The 17849-nt window shown below is 36.9% G+C and overlaps 1 protein-coding gene across 2 annotated transcripts in view; it reads left to right on the top strand.

Moving 5' to 3' along the window:
* UBR3 (ubiquitin protein ligase E3 component n-recognin 3) overlaps positions 1 to 17849 on the top strand; it is a 114973-nt gene that overhangs the window by 21921 nt on the left and 75203 nt on the right. For both annotated transcript variants that reach the window (XM_075756699.1, XM_075756700.1), the window contains exons 6-12: positions 784 to 850; positions 4734 to 4864; positions 10098 to 10326; positions 14133 to 14312; positions 15081 to 15214; positions 17046 to 17132; positions 17734 to 17799. In XM_075756699.1, the coding sequence (XP_075612814.1) occupies positions 784 to 850; positions 4734 to 4864; positions 10098 to 10326; positions 14133 to 14312; positions 15081 to 15214; positions 17046 to 17132; positions 17734 to 17799 (894 nt within the window). The remainder of the gene's footprint in view (positions 1 to 783; positions 851 to 4733; positions 4865 to 10097; positions 10327 to 14132; positions 14313 to 15080; positions 15215 to 17045; positions 17133 to 17733; positions 17800 to 17849) is intronic.

The following is a 17849-nucleotide window of genomic DNA, read 5'->3' as shown; positions in this document are numbered from 1 at the left end:
TATCTTTATTTCCACTGTTTCATTAGGACTACTATTGTTAGTAACGATCCTTGCAGCATGTAGTATAGTCCTGTAATGTCACATTCTTTTTTAACACCCAGGGTTAGATTTTGTAAAGTGGTGGTGATGATGTTTTTAACTTGCATTGCATTTTAGAACCTGTGCTGTTTTGTTTGAAGAGTGCCTTGAAAGCTTCAGATGACAACTGCCTGAATAAAGTGTTTCCATTATTCTGTAGGGAACAAGCAATTAGAACCAGCCTCTTGAAGGTGTAAAAAAAAACCCCAACTTTATTCTTGGATCAAAACTGCATATTGATTAGAAAATATCTAGCTAATTGTCTGAGTTGCCAAATTTAATAGCCAATATGTTGGCTGATAGTTTTTTTAGGAAACAAAACACCCCAAACCCTACAGATGAATATGGTGAAACCTTGGATGTGCAACAGTTAGAAATTTTGTAGCATTAAACATTTTTGTAGCAATCGGTTTCAGAAATCAAAGCAGGTGACCTTACAAAATTAATTAAATAGACAAAGATGTCTGAACTTGCAGATTATAATGCTGCCTGTGGGGGGGAAAAAGGCAATTTAAAAAATTGTGTTTTTTCTAATGAGTTGCACGGAGTTCATGGTTCCTGTAAAGAGCAAAAGTATTTTTCTGGTAAGAAAGTATATTCAGGGCTTTTCTGTTTTATCTTGATAGTTAAACCAGAATACCGTCTCTTGGCAATAAAATTCTAAATATACGATTATCAATTTTTTAAACTCTTCCCCTACCCTAGGAGGACCAGGATGGTAGCCAAGGTGTGGGCAAGCGCAAGAGGGTGAAACTAAGCAGCACCACCAAAGGTATTTATAAAGTACTGATCTCAGTTTATCATATTCGCTTTATGTCTATCTTAAAAATTATCTAGGGATATTCATTTACTTCCCCAGCACTGCAGTGCTGCATGTGCCAGGTATTAAACACAGCAAAGTCTAAAAAAAGAATAGCAAGTGTAATTGTGGTAAGTGGCAACTTTCATTTCCCTTGAGTGAGTACCACTGTCTGGGACTCTGTTTGACCAGTCATTTTGTCACCTTCATGCCATAAGCTGACCTCTAAAAATTCATTCCATTTTCACTATGTGGCTGGCAAGGTTGCAATACAGCTTGGCAAACAAGTTTTTGATGTATTTGTTCTTAATTTTTTTTTCATTATGCTATTGTACAGTGTGATTGTGTTCTCAGCCAGGCAATAGTGGTTCTCTCTGGTTCTGGTTGGTCTTTCTGTACTGTTGTAGTAATGTTTAAGAAAAAATACTTGAATGAAGTCTCCTTTGAAACCACTCCATTATTTTAGATTGAAATTGGTTCTCTGTGCAATTTCTAGTCCTACATGAGCAGCACTCACATTGAGATCAGTGCAAGTTTTAATTTAAGAATGAACATAGGCTAGAGACAAGCTAGCCCTATCCTGTGTTTGTCCTTGATATGTTTTTGTGCTAAAAAGTGCTTAAATAATAACATTTAAACTCTTATTATTAAATAAAGAACACCTTTTGTTATTGGTTTTTTTTAATATGACTATGAGGAGACTGACATAGGAAGCACAAAGAAATTGCAAGTCCTGAGAAGAGAACATTTGGGTGAAAAAAAAGTGGTGAAAGTTGGAATAAAATTTCTGGAAAGGCTTTGGAGTGAACGTTTGGAATTTGAATTTGAAACGCAAGGGTTCATGAAGTCAGTAAAAAGGTACAAAGGTGTTGTGAGGAGTATGGGAAAGTAAGATTGATTGTTTCTAGTGGTTTCAGATTGAAGGAAAATATTGGGAAGCTGGAAAAGCAGATCACTAAGTATTTTGGCAATGGCAGTGTTAAGAGGTGATCTTAGAAATGGTGTGTGAAAGATTGTGGCAGAAAATAATAACGTGGAAGAGGTGGTAGTTTTGGAGAAATGCAGGAAACTTAGAGACATCCAAGGAAAGCTCTCTTTCTTACTTGAATTTTAGAGGCTCTTAGCTTGTCTAAAAGATAAGTTAGAGTCACGTAATGCAAGAAAAAATGCTGTTTTTTCTGATGCATAATAATGATTATGGGAAATAGGCAGGGAGGAAGCTCAGGTTGAGAAGCTACCAGATCTGAAAACCAGTATCAGCAGTGACATGTCAGGAAAAGTGATACTTTAATTCAACATTTCATTTCCCCCCAGGATTGTAGTCTTCCCCCTCTGAGGCATCCCAACATGGACTGTGCTCCTGATGTTGATAGCTCCTAATATCAGCCCCAGAGGAGGGAGTCTGCCAATGGGGGAAGGGTAAGTATCTGTTTTTATTAAATATTGAATAGTTTTCTGAAGTTTTCAGTATTCATATTTTATGTCCAATAGGGTATAAAATAAGAGTATGAAAAGAAAATTTTAGAAAACTGAGTATTGAATAAAAACAGATTTACCTTTTCCATATGAGCAGACTCCCTGTCCCATCCTAGGTCTTTAGTGGTACTGTCTTCATGGAGTGTTATTTATATACTGGGGATATCTTGGAATGCTAAGAATCATATTCCAGAGAGATGTTCCCAACAGTGTATGGGGTCTTTTGTAGCACTAGGAAAGATAAAAAGGTTTCTTTAAAGAATATATAGGTTTTATGCTGAGGTTCACTGATACAGGTATGGGACTGAGTATTGAGAGAATTTTTTTTACTGTTTTAAAACCTGCATTCATCTTAAATACCTGACGTTTAAGACACTTTTAAACCCACAGACACTATATCTTTTTTTTTTCTTTGTTGAAAGAAATTTAAAATCAAGTGGTGCTTTTAAGAAGAGTGGGAACATTAGTCCCAGTATTCTTGACAAATTTTCCAAGTTGGGTAAGAGCATTCTGCCTACTTAAATTCTGTAGCAGGTATAAGTGGATATATATTCTTCCATCCCCACCCGAAACTGCTGTGTAAAGAATTTGATATGCACTGTTCAACTGTGATATGTGTCAGAGAAAGCTGCACATCAGATAAGGCAGATAAGGTGTTGTGTCACTTGTATCCATGCATGGTGTTCTCACTCAGAGGCATTTGGCATGTACCTAAATCCGTGCTGTGTGTTCTGTGGACAGAGGACTTCAGTCTGCATGGCTACTGAGCTTTCACAGCAGTAAAATCACATACGCAATTTCTTAACAAGAGACAAGGAAGAGAACATAAATGATCATCATATGTTTGCTGCAGTAGGTGATGTGTAATGCTTTACAAAATATTGTAATGTTAAAATATCTTTCATGATTCTGTGAAGATTATTTTTTTATTTCAATGCTTGTAGAATATATTGAATAAAACATATTCTTGTCTTTGTGTGGCTTGCTGGAGTCTTGAGGAGATCCCTAAAATTTAAATTATTCATTATTTCTCATTATCTTTTGCAATTCCTGAGATGTTTTGGACTGATTGGTCACGTGACTGGGGAACTCTTGACTTTTGATAATGGTGGAAAATGGAGGTAATTCCTGTTTAGGAAAAGCACAAATGGGTATCCTGCTTAGGATAGGCTTGAAGCTATCCAGTACAGTCCCTAAAGCTGTCATACTTAAGTGAAGGTGAGTCTTCAGGGCCAGATAATATTCAGCTTAAGTGTTTTTGAATCTGTACTGATGGGAGCACTTTGTACAGTCCCACTGGAATCTGGGATTTTGAGTGTGTGTGTATATTCTCAGGTCTAGTCAATTTCTAGGTACAAAGGAGCTTTATCATTATTTTCTTTAGTCCTTGTGTGTTATGGGAGTGAACAATACCAGCTGTAGTTTTAAATAATAAATAATCAACATCTTGAAGTAGGATGATAAAAAGTCTTTATATTTCAGTCTGTTTTAAAAATGGAGTTAATATGATTTATGCTGTGCCAAGCCATAGCTCCATGAACAGTTTATTCTAGCAGAGGTCAGTTTGTGCAGGTTTGCGATCGGGAAACTGATCTGCTTGAAAACGCAGCTGACAGAATAGAAAGATGACTTGATTCCTATGTAGGTACCCCACAGGGATGTACTGTCAGCATGTGTAAGCGGGCAGGGTGAATGGCCAGGAGTTGAATGGGGAAAGATGAGACTGTGTCTTCTGGAACCATCAGGAGCTAGTGCCTGATTATGGTAATTCTTATATTAAAAACCTCAACCAACCATCCAACCAAAAACTCTTTGGTTGGTCAATCAGTAGGTATATTGCTTTAAAAATAAGAATAACTAATACATTATTGCTTCTATTTGGCTTGTTTAGAGCTTTGTAACCAGAACATAAGTGGGTTTAGGTGATAGAACTCATCACTTAATCATAGATTGTATTTTGTTGTTTGCTATTTTAACTTCAGCTGAGTAGTAGTCTTCACTAACAGTTTCCCTCGTTTAAATGGCTGTCTAAATGTTTTGCAAATTGCTGTGATTCATTACAATCAGGGAGCTATTACAGTAAGGTGATAATGATTCAATGCAATCAATGAAGACTGGACTTTGTGTGGTAGAATTGTACTGAAAACTTTCATTGACTACTTTGGGAAGTCCTTTTTATTGTTACAGACTCTGACACTGTGCAGTGTTGGCTGTGTTCATTTTCCTAGTGTTTTTTTAAAAAAAGTATTTACAGAGCGCACGGAGATGTTCTTAAGTTTTTGTTACTGCATTTTATATAAGAGAAAGCAACTGGACTATCATTGTTTTTAGTTTTAATAATTATTACATCACACATCCTCTCCTCCAACCTTTTATGCAGATCAATCTATCATGGATGTTTTGAAGCATAAATGTTTTCTAGAAGAATTATTATTTTGGACAATAAAATACGAGTTTCCACAGAAGATGGTAACTTTCTTACTCAACATGCTGCCAGATCAAGATTATAAGGTACTTGCCTTTCTTCATTAAACATAAATGGCTTTTCTTATTCACATACTTAGTGTGTATTATGCCTTGCATGAGACCATGTATGTTTATATTTGAATAATAATCAGTAAAATAATGCAGATCTTTGAGTATTTTGTTAGAAGATCTAAAGTGTATAGTATTTGGAGAGATGTGGACAAAACAAGATAAATTTGGAGTGCAGTATTAATTTTGTTCTCATGGTTTGTCTTTTTCCTTTTTGGCTGTTAGTGCATATTTGCATGTGTTGGGTTTTGTTTTGGTTTATTTTACTTTGTAAGTTGGATTTTTATCAGTTAAAAGATTTGGATCAGCACTAAATGATTCTGTAGTGTGGTATGACTGGTAAATAATTGCAGTGCCTTCATTCCAGTGGTTTCTCCATATAGGCCATTACAGTGTGAGTGTTCTTGCTGCAGCTATGCCCTAGGTGATTTTGGCAGCTTTCCAGGTGTTTCCTTACAGAGTTTTGCAGTTGTCCATACCAAGTGTCTCCTGGCGTGGAATCATGGAGACTCGATGTCATCTTCCTGTTTTAAATCTTGGTGTGCAGCCAGGTTTGGTTGTTTGCTCTATGTGTTCCCAAGACCAAGTGCTCGTAGCAATCAAGCTTAACATTTTGCTCTGATCATGTCATGTCATACCTTTGAGCCATGCAAATATTTTGGACGTTCTCAATCCCTGCTGGGAGGCACAGATCAAGAGATCCTGAAGTCCAGGCATGCAGATTTCTTCAAAAATGTCTCTCTACAATGGGACAGCCCTGTATTTGTGCTCCCTTAAAACCTTGCTGTATCAAAGCAAAGGATATGAAGATAACTTGAAAGGAAGAAAAAGATAAGATATGGGCCTTCTGCAATGCTCTGTCTCTGTCAAGACAGCATTTTGATTTGGGACACCAGCATAGATTCATCTTGATCTAGGATTCAGCTAATACATGAGGACTTCTTGACTGATGATCCCTTGCCATGAAGTCTGAATTCTTTTTGATATTTGGAGACCCACATGGGCATCAGTTCTGCTGATCCATTGCCAGCTAAACTCCTGCCTGTGGAAACATCCAACTGCTAGCAGCATGTGGAGGAATCTGGTAAGTGTTGCTATGTTTACCTTTTTACTATACCATGTAATAACAGCTTTTAATGATCATGGGATCTTTTTTCCTTTGACAACAAGCCACTGTCTTCAGTGGCTTTCTTCACTGTGTTCATAGTTTTTCTTCACTATGTACTCAGAATGGAGACCATGGTATATTTGGGTTCTCTACTGTCTGCCACGTTTATCTGGAAATAGTCCATTTTCCACCAACCAATACTGTATGTTCAGATTTTTGAAACGTTCCTTTTTTTGGTTTTGTTACCAATTTCATATTGTGTTTGATGAAACAATTAATTCCTGTGTACAAACTTCATTACTAGCACAAATCCAAAGTATTAGAAATCTTTTAGAATCTGGGTTTATTGTAATTGCTGTGATTGTCTAAAATGTATTTTTCAGTAGTAAGGAAACTCAGAGCAGGAAGTGTATCACACAGCAATACTAGAGAGGCAGTAATATTGTTTATTCCCAAGATACCTGTGCTTTGTTGCAAAACTGTGTCAATGATGCATGAATTTTAAACATGTCTATGAGGATTGTGGCTAATTTACAAGGAGTGGCTCTGCCTTTTACATGTGTACAGAGAGACCATACTACTTTGGGACGAATTACAAGAATCTTTTATCTTTCAAGCTTCCATTTGCTTTTATGAAGGAAAAGCTTGTTTGCTCTGTAATCATGTTGCATTCTCAAACATGTTGGAACACCTGTAGGGATATAAACTGTACCAAGTGATCTCTCAGCTTTCTGCTATTTTCTCCCATCCCATCTACACCACATGTACTGTCTTATTTTTTTCTGTCTCTGCTGTTGTGCAATTTGTCTGATTCTTTGAGCTGATTAGCTCATTAAATCAGTAGAATTCTGCTAGGATGGTTTTCTGATAAACTGAGCAAGCTAGCCAGATGCAGAGCACAGAGCTGGCTATGTGTGTGTGCTGAAATTGTTGAAATCTCTGATCTCCAGCATACAAGTAGTAGAGCTGACTGAATCCACCATGCCCTGTGCAATGGTCAGTGAGCCACCAGCTCTCTATCGCACAGATTTATTTTTAAATAGGAACACAAACTTCCCTTTTAGGATTTCCCAGTATCGAAAAGATGTGTTGAGAGGGGTGGGCTAAAACCTGGGATTAACTAGCTCTCCCCACACCCCCTGCTTTTGCATATGAGAGAGACAGCACAACAAAGTGTGGTCTTTGCCTTACAGGATTTGTGCCTGAGGCATCCCTTCCAGCACTTCCTGACATTTGAAGCTTGGAAGACTTACAAGTGAAGAAAAAGAAAACGGAAGATAAATTTACTGGAGCTTGCAAGAAATTAGAGGTGTTACGGTGTGGACAAGGTTTCTGCAAGAAGAAAAACAAAAGGCTAGAGAAAGAGGACTGACCTTCATGTGACCAAGGAGAAGGCAAAGAAGGGGTTAGCAATAAACAGGAAGCTGATGGAAGACTCCAAAAGCAGAGCCTTGCTGAAATCTGGAATACTGGAAGTAGAGAAATGCAAAAGCAGCTGGTAGAAATAATGAATCGGAAACATAATTATCAGAAATGCTATGCCTCATCAGCCACCTCCCATAGTGAACATTGAGGCAGTTATTACAGCAAAAAGACTTTACTAACCCTTGGATATGCTCTTATACAAACTCTGTAGAACAGTTTTTCTACTGGAAACATAGTTTTAGCACACTTTCAGCTGGCAGAACTGTCTTTGTATTGAAAACATAAACATGGGAGATGCAAATTCTAACTGAAACATGGGGTTGATTTTAGGCTCCTAAAAGTTCTGGGATTGTTGAGTGGCCACCAAGAGGAAAGGTCAGATGAAAAAATTAACTTCATTTTTGCATAGGCTAGACATTTAGAAGCCGCACAAGAGTGTAGAGAGTAAGTCAGTGAAGGTAATTAAATATACAGAAAACATGTCTGTCTTAGGAAGCCACTTCTTACAAGTGGTCGGAGCTGAGTAAGTATTTGGAAAGATATGTCAGTATCTGCATTTTTGCTCCATTCTATATTTTTTTCTGTAGCTGTGTATACAGCTTTGGCCACTCAAAGACAGGATACTGAGTTGGATGGACTGATTTGACCTACTATGGCTGTTTTTATATACGAACTGCAGTTTACCGCAGTATTTCAGCATTTTAACTTCTGGCAATGAGTTTAGTTTCTTCTTTTCAAAATTGGAAGGGTTGTGTATGTTTGTTTACCTTCCAAGTGAATGTAGGAGTAAAGCTTCTGTCTGGTCTTCATTTAAGTATATTATAGAATCTCTATCATTATACTGTCTTGATAGCGAATCTACAGTACTTTCAGAAATTCATTTTTGTAGATGAGGCACAAAAAATTTTGCTGCGTGCTGATTTAAAAATAAATAACAAATCAAAATCTGTCCTTTGAGGAGGACCATGTTTTTGCAATCAACTTGGATTGAGTGCTGTGTAAAACAAGTAAAACCTAGTTCCTTCGTCGCAGAACCTGAGAATCCTATTTCAACATAATACAATGTGAAGTAGTAATATATAAAGTATACTTTTTTACTAGAAGCATTAATATACTAACTTCTTTAAATATCAGGTGTGTCATTTGTGTCTGAGGCTTAATATTAATAGTGTGAACATCTTGATGTTTGTTATAAGTTTTGTTGCCAGTGCTTAAAGTTGTATCCAGCTTTAATTTAAAGGAAATTATATGATAGGTTGTTCTACCTTGGAATACCAGAATGATATTGTATTAACTCTGAGCAAGCATTGTGAATACATTCTTCCGAAAAGGCTTTAGCTGAAAACAGTTACCATTGTGCTGGGTGCTGTATGTAGAAGACACTTTCACTTATTATACAAGTTTCCATCATTGTGGACCAGCTAAAGGAAGGCAAGTTAAGCATTGTTGTAATGTTTCCTGCAGTGACGTCCCCATCCCTCCCCTGGTCCATTTTTTTTGCATGAGCAACTTTAGCTTTGAGGATAGCTGCTGGAAGAAGCAGTCTTTGTGCCCAACAGCAGAGCTAGGGCATCATGATATTTTTGGAAATATTTTCTAAATGAGAATAATATGGTAGTGCCATAATGAAAACATGGGAGCACTGAGTCTGAGGCGGGTAAAATGAAGTAGTGATTTGTATACAGTCTGGTGAAAACAGAGCTGCCTGAGGGTGGTTTTAAAATCTTGAATTTTATGCTTATGAAAGATTAATGCTTCCAGAAGGAATAGACAGGGGATTTCAGATTTTGAGCTGAAAATTTTCATCACTACACAGCTTGTATTATCTCTTCTTATTAAGCCAAGCAAGTCCAGATGGTGTTAATTCAGAATTTAAAGTACCAAGAAGTGATTTCAAAGCTGGCAGATATGCGTACATGTACATGCAGTGCAGAAGGTTGGTTTACAATACAATTTGAGACTAATGGAATGGGACAAGAAATTGTATTAAGATTCATATGTGTATGTATCAATATGTTTAAATACTGATCTGGTTTAAAAAAACAGCCAAACAGTTGTGTGCAAAGCTTGCTAATGACTTTAATTATTGAGGAGAAAGTGCTAAAGATTTATGAAAAAAAAAAAAGGATGTTATGATAGCAGATGAAATTCAGCGTTGAAATGTCATCCTTGACAGATGAATGAAAACCTTACTCCATGGGTAGACAAGTGCAATTGATAAGCTAAGGCAGCTTTATTAGGCACCACTAATCTTATTGTGCATAGTGTACGATTCTGGGACATTAGTCTCTGTTTTAGGATGTAAAAAATTTACGATAAATTATTAGAACTTCACTACTTTCACAGGTGTGCCAAGACCTTATATTCCTTGTTTCAACATTTCTGGGTTATTTTTTTCTTTTTAGTGTGGAAAGTATAGAATGAGAAGATTAGATTTTGGGATAAGGTAATAAGATTGGAGGCATGTTACCCCTCTCTATAGAGAAGTCTTTTCATGTGAACTGTTTCTAGAAACTAGACATGGGATAGTTAGACCATCAGTTTTGGTTTATCATGGCAACTAGTGTTTCCTAGGATATGTTGAATGTACTTTTGTAAAGGAATATTTTATAATGAAAGCAAGCTATAATTTTTGTATGGTGCTTGTTAACGTTAAAATTTCTTTATAATTTGCAGATTGCTTTTACCAAAACTTTTGTTCAGCATTATGCTTTTATTATGAAAACACTGAAGAAAAGCCATGAATCAGACACAATGTCTAATAGGATTGTGCATATCAGTGTTCAGTTGTTCAGCAATGAAGAACTAGCACGCCAAGTAACAGAAGAATGTCAGCTACTGGACATTATGGTCACTGTTCTGTTATATATGATGGAAAGCTGCCTTATTAAAAGTGAATTGCAAGGTAAGTTGATTTGTTTGCTTGCTTGCTTGTTTCCATGGATAATAAATTGATTATCAAGGAAATTTAATCTCTTTGGTAGTCAATCCACCTCTCAACCCATTACTAAAAATGCACAGGATCTAGCAATATATGGTAGAGGCTGAGTCTCAAAATTTCTTAGAAATGTAAAGATAGTTGTCAAGAGTGATACTGATGGTTTATCCGATGGTTTCTAGGGTTTTCTTTTGTAGGAATGTTACATAGTTTAGAATACAGAGTGTTATCTTGCAGGTACTTCATTTGTTGGGTAAAGTGCATAAACATTATTTGTGAAACTTATTTGAATGAGACATTATATATGCAAATTGAGACCTTTGTTAAATTAAAAATATTTTCAAGTATTTCACAAGATATTTGAAGTATTTAAAATTGTTTTAATTTTTCTCACCTGTGATTGCCTTAATAAAACGAGATAACTAGAGGAAAATTATTTAATACTTCGTAAATATAATTGATCAAGCTTTTGGCTGACAGAGTGGCAATTTGAAGTGGTGTAACTTTTTTAGTGAAAACAGCTGCCCTATTTCTACCCTCCTTGTCTTACCTGTCCTTATTTGAAAATGGTAGTACAGCGAATCTTGCTGACTTCTGGTTTTCACACTTTCATGTGCCTAACAGACCGCAGACCTCTCAGCCCTCTTTATCCTAGTTTGAATTTGAAAATATTCTCTAGCTAGGCTGGCTGCTGCTGCCGAATAAGTACCATCAGCATGAAATTCTAATTTTTCTTGCCTGAAGTATCCTTTGTTTCTGAGTCTACTCTATGTATAGCCTAATACAGAATGACTGTTCTGAAATGGGAAATCCGCAGTCATCTAGCTATGAAGAGTGCCCTCATTCAGCTGCACTTCAACATGAGAAATTTTGCTGTTGCCATACATAGATCGCCTTACAGTATTCAAAGAGAAAGGTTGAATCTTTCTCTTTAACAGTTTGCATATCAAGTGATTTCGGCTAAGGTAATGCCATATTGGTAGAATGTCACTTAAAACTACTTATAAGCATCTTCTGAGTTTTACTTGTTGGTCAGTATGGGATATTGTTAGCATGGTGGTAAGGTTCTGTAATGGATCAGAATTTGCAGCCAAACAAAAAGGCTGTGACTGATTAGATATTCTCTGAAGAAACTTCCTGGTAATTAATTATGTATGCTGGAGCTGGTAAGTTAAATAATGTCAGATGTATTTGTCGTAGATTTGTGAGAAAAGACTTACTCCTGGAGCAGCTATCCCAAGACATGAAGTGACCTCTTTCCTTTCCCCAGCACCAGTGATTTGTCCTAGCTAAGACTCCATCATAGAATCTGTCTGGTGCTTTTCAGTGTTTTCGCAACATTTCCTCCTCACTGCTTTGTATTTGAGGGGTTGGGCATACTGTAAATCGACAGAAAAATTTTAATAAAATACTACGGTTTTTTCCCCTCTTATAGTCTCATTGGTGTTCTTTTGCAGTTCTGTGGCCTTGTATCTTGTGTTTAGTTCAGTCTGTGCTGCTGAGATAAATTGCTCTAGCTGCACAAACAGAATTCTTAACCAAGTAGGTCACTTAGTATCTGAATGAGACAAAGTTTACAAAGCCAGCCAAGGATAGATGGAGAAAACATGTTGGAGAGGAGCAAGAAGAACATGGAGCTGGGATTGTATCTGCTAAGGCATGTTTAGTTTGCATTGTATTGCTCACAGATCCTAACTGTCATTTGGACAGCTGACATCTCTTGAAAGTATAGAGTTCATTTTAAGGGTATTTGTGGATGCCAAGGGACAAACTGTGTTCGTGAAACAGTTGACCTAGGAACTGTGTTGATACCAGCTTCAACAGTGTTACTAGTTCAACTTACCTCTCTCACGTGTGGTGTGAAAGGATGAGGAAAAGAAATAGAGATGCAGGTGATAAAACTGGCTCCCTAGGAAGATTTATGTCCCTATGCTTTTAGAGACACTTTACCTCTCTATCAGCACTTTTAGCCTACTGAACTTTTCATGGGAGAAGAATTTATACCCCAAGGAAAAGGTTTTGGTAATGGTTCATCCTTTAAAAATAACAAACCTCTTTCACTGACCTTACATTAACCCTGGCTTGTAGAGTACTCTGAATAAGAGGCAGTGCCATTGCCTATTTGAAGTAACTCTGGATTTGTCTAATCTGTACTGGGGCAGAGAATCAGCAACATAGAACTAACTGTTGGTTCTTTGCAAAGCCCTTCAGCGGTTCAGGCAGAGCCAGCTGAGATGTTACCCTGTTCTTGCATGGGCTGTGTGAGCACATGGGAACCAGGCAGCTGAGCAACAAGACCTAGTTTCCTTTCTTCACAGATGTACCAGATAATGAGAGAGATTAAAGAGTATTTGATCAACTGTGGCAGAGAAGTTTGACAAGCTTTGCAGAGCACTTCTGGCTTCCTCTTCCTTCCAGTGCTTCAGGGTAATAGATAGGAGTCAGTCTTAAGAAATGGAGCTCTATATTACCTTATGGTAACAATAAGGTATATGTTCATAGTTGTGTGCAACTCAAGCAGCATATTTTTCAGGATGAAATTTGATTTGTTTTTCTGACTGTCTTGTGTTCTTGGGAAGTAAAACTTGTCAAAATCAAAATATTATATGACTTCAAGTTAGAAAACCTGTTGACGTAACAGACAACAGAGTAATTTTTTTTCTCCTGATACCAATAAACTAACAAAATAAACAACCTCAGAGTAAGAAGAAAAAAAGTATTTTCTTCAGTAGTTACAACAAAGGGGAGAAAAAAAGCTTACGTATAAACCAAAGGGAACCACTCCAGATACAGATGTGCCTCATCAGCTGGAGACTGGAGTCTCTTAATAACAGTGTCCTTTTAACTGTGGCTGTGCCACAGTGCTTATGACCCTTTCACTATGTAAAGGGTAACTACAAGGGTTCTTCAGTGCATTTGAACTGGACGAGAGCCATCCCCAAGGCTGAGCATCAGATGCAAGATTTTCTTTCTTCTGTTTGCTTGAAATAGAATAGCAACTGACAGATGGGTACTGGAAGTTATTTCCCTTGGACTGTGAATCCAGAACCAATCCTGTTTACCTTCTGGTCTTTCCAGGGGTTGCTCTGATGAAAATCAAATTAAAAAAAATCAAATAGAAATTTGACAGCTGTAGAGGATGTACTTCTAACATCCTGTTCTTGCCCCACCCACACACCACCCACCTACCCCATTTCTTCTCCCCTTTTTTTGTGAGCCTTCTCCTGCCCTAGTCTCAGGAAGGCTGCATAAACCCTTTCTCTGTCCCAGATTGAGAGTAGAAATGTTTTTCTCTGCTGTCCTCCTCAGACTCAACATGCCAGTGTAGGTTTTGATCACCAGATTCCTGTTTGCATGCTGTAAGGTAGCTTGCTTGCTCAAAGTGTATCAAAATCAGAATGGATTTCAGATGTTCATAATAGAAATTGTATTGTTTGGTCTTTTTGTACTTCTTGATAGTATTCAAAAAAGGCATAGCTGTGATGGCTTTACTAATGCACTGCTTTTCAAAGGTTGCAATATTGTTAAAAGTATGTGTGTCTCTTACTGAGTGGAATGTATGTATCTATGTTGGTAAGTCCATGATGAGAAAACAGCCTCAGGTACCACAAAATAACCATTCATCTTCTGTGCAGTTCTCTCTGTGTGTGATCGCAATGTTAACAGTAAATCCTAATTTTTATTTTTGCATTATCTTGTAATTTTATTTAAAAATTACAACAAGAAGAAATAAAAAGTATTACTTTTTTCTTTTTTTTCTTTTTTAAATCTAGATGAAGAAAATAGTTTACATGTTGTCGTGAATTGTGGGGAAGCACTACTGAAGAATAATACTTACTGGCCCCTGGTTAGTGATTTTATAAACATACTTTCACACCAAAGTGTGGCAAAGAAATTTTTGGAAGATCATGGTCTTTTGGTAACGTGGATGAATTTTGTATCATTCTTTCAAGGTATGTGACTTTTATAATTGGTACTAATCCAAGGATGTCAAGATAGCTTAATGTTCGCAGTAGCAAAATCCTTACGCTGCTGTATGTAAATATTTAATTCATTAGTATTCTGATGAGTCTGTATTCCTGGAAGGGAACAGTATATTGTAGAAAACAGGTAGATTTGGAAATGATCTAATGGACCTTTGTCTTGTGTGGACTAGTTAAATAGCAATTGCATCACGCTTGACTGAGATTGGTGTCAGAATTCTCAAGTTGTACTTAAATTACAAATCATAACTTGTGCTAGAAGGGTTTTACTGGGAAAGTTCTGAATTTCAATACTGGGTAAATTAATCTGATAAATCTTTTTCTAAGTGTTGCTGTGCAGAAACTTTTTTATTATTTAAAAAGTATTTTAAAATCATGAACTTTCAATACTCATAAATTTTCTGCCTAAAAAAAGGACCATTTTCCATCCAAATGTTTTCAATGATTAAGTGAGGTTCAAAGTAGAAGGGCTGCTGTCCATGTTAATGTCACCTGAACAGCAAGGACTGCAGTTACTAGCCAATCTAGAGCTATTGTTCTTTCCTGGTCTATATCTGTTCAAACTTTGATGCTTATTCTTATATTTTATCTATTATTTTGCTGCTGGATAAGATAGATTGTTACACTTTGTGGGTTTTTTGCTTGAATAGGTGTGTGAATGCACAGCACTAAAAATACTGCATTCCAGTTAGCCCAAATTAAATATTTGGTTGTATAACTCTGCTTAAATCTTTGAAGGTATGAATTTAAATAAACGAGAATTAAATGAGCATGTGGAGTTTGAATCGCAGACATACTATGCTGCCTTTGCTGCTGAGCTGGAAGCCTGTGCCCAGCCAATGTGGGGTCTTCTGTCACACTGCAAAGTTAGGGTAAGACCAACATTTCTCTGTCGTTATTCTTTGTTTTATTCATGATTTATTCTAGAGTTCTCAAATCTGAAAGGTCTGGTTTGTGTTTGAAAAGACTTGGGTTTTGCTGTCTTTGTCTACCAAACATATAAAACTGTGATCAACTCGGATTCTGTGTATAGTGAGTATAGAATTCATGCTTGTACCTAATTTATTGTCTCCAGAACTGGGACTACAAGTTTGGGATGTGTACAGTCATATGACTGTACATATGGAATAACTTCTAATCTGATGAAGAACTTGTTAAATGTCTTTGAGTCATTCTGCCTTTGCTCAGTGGGAAAGAGATACATAAGTCGTCCCTAATGATTGTAATGTTGATTGTGTCTGCAAATAGACGCTTTGTTAGATGGGGGATGGAGTTCTATGATGCTTTACTGACAACCTGAGGTGAAAGCCTCTTAGGTTCCGACATCTCAGGGTCTCCTAACTAGAGCAAAGAGTTACTACTATTTGCTAGAGTGTAAATTATATCAATTAAGTATATTATAGTAAAAATGGAATTCCATCAGGAATACTTAACGTGCAGAAAAACTTCTTATTGGTTATTTTTAATGAAATAATTATTTATCTTTGAAATTAGCTTATTCAGCTATATAATAGCTTTCATGAGACAGTAATACCTGAATTGAACTGTGAACTGAAAAAAATGGGCGTGAGCATACCACGCAATTTTAAAACTGTTTAAATCAGGCAGTTGCAAAAGCCATTCCATGATGTAAGTTATACTGATACATTATGAATATATCAATTATGAGTCCAAATTATTTTTCGAAAACTGAATTACAACTTCTGGCTTTTTGAAGTATTCCTTTCTTTTTAGCTTAGGGACGGGAAGGTCTGCCTTTTAAGGCCTGTATGATTCCTTGCTCTCTGCCTGTCGGCATGTCAATCATGTTTTCACCCCCATGTTTAAGCCCTTTGGTCATTCTCAATAAATCTGAAAGAATTTTAGAAATCTCATAGCTGATGGGAGTGTGGCTGTTGTATTTCCTGATGAGAAAAGGAGCCTGACTGAGCCAGTCAGCACTTGCACGGCTTCTGGCTGGCCAAAGCACTCCTGGCTTTTGCATGAGAAGTGTGTCATAGATATCCTAAGAGTGTGAGGCAGGTCTGGAGTCTGTGTTTAGGGGGAAGGGAAGATTAAAGGAAAAGTCAGTTAAGAAGCGAGGCTTTCTAAGTTCCGCTCATCACAGAGCAATTTGGTTTAGCTCCCTTCCTGTCTTCCTTTCTTGCACATCACTGCTTTGCTCCTGGAGCAAAGCTCTAGTCTTGAAAAACATGATTTAATCTGGAATATATTATAGTTTTAGGGCATTGTTACAGAGTTATATCATATAATCATAACAAGGTTTGCTTATTGTTAAAATCTGTGCAGTATTGTGTTATCATTGCATATAAGGTGCACTGTGTTAGCAAACCGTAAGGACCTTTCGGTAGATAAAACTTACAGGATATTAGCCATTCCTTTTGATTGCATGGAAAGACTTTTTTTTTTTTTATGCTTACATCTCTAAACTTTTGGTAAAAATAAATGAATAAATTAAGCAACAGTAGGCACTAGGACTGGCTCACTGTTCTGAAGGTACCTTAATTCTCACCGTTGAAATTATCATCTTTTAAAGTAACAATGAAACTGTCCTAATACTTACTAATTTCCGTATGATGAGGGCATAAATTATGTGCTGTAAATATATTCTTGACATAATTATCTTTATTTGTAGTAGGAAAACAATGACACTTACTTAAAACTGTTTTGGCTTGTGCAGTACACTGGTTTCTCTTACTGCAGGAAACACAGGAATACACACGAAATGTTGTCAGATACTGCCTTGAAGCACTTCAGGACTGGTTTGATGCTATCAACTTTGTAGATGAGGTAAATATCCTTAGTTGAATTTAAGTGAAGTACTGTGAAAATCTGATGAAACTTCAAAGGCGGTACACCTCCCCCCACAACATCCCCCTGCCCTTAAGTTAAATCATCATTCTAGGTACTGACTGAAAAATTACTGCCTTGCTGAAATTAGAGTTCGTATTTAATAGTTGGAATGTTATGTCCTAGGATCCTTTATTTGTAGTCTTGGTGATTTTAGATTTGCTGGTGCGAACTTAAGCTGCATGAGTTTTAAAAGCAGAGCCATTGACATACTGCTGTTCTGGTGAATGAAGAGCTGAAGCAATGGTAAAACAGAAGTCCTCTTCTGCTATGGTAGTGGGGAGCAGCTTTCCTACCTTAGCAAGCAATACTCTCAGAGTGTCATTAGCTACTGGAGGCTTAGCAAGAGATTAACTACAGCAGACTGAATAAGGGAAATTTCTGAATCATTGGAATGTGTGGGGGAATGAAGTAATACTAGATTAGTGGAAAGTAAGTCCATCAAATGAAGACATGCACTGTTCTTGGTGGCTGTGACAAAGACATTTGTAGTTTGCTTTTTTTAATGTGTGATATTAAAATATCTTTATTTTACTTTCAGCCAGCTCCCAACCAAGTTACTTTTCATTTGCCACTGCACCGTTACTTTGCCATGTTTTTAAGTAAGGTAAGCACATGTTTTAGTCACAGAGAAGATGAAAATTCCCTGTTGATGTG

This window comes from Balearica regulorum, chromosome 6 (assembly GCF_011004875.1).
Source record: "Balearica regulorum gibbericeps isolate bBalReg1 chromosome 6, bBalReg1.pri, whole genome shotgun sequence".
Taxonomy (NCBI): domain Eukaryota; kingdom Metazoa; phylum Chordata; class Aves; order Gruiformes; family Gruidae; genus Balearica; species Balearica regulorum.
This window is presented reverse-complemented; position numbering and strand designations above follow the sequence as displayed.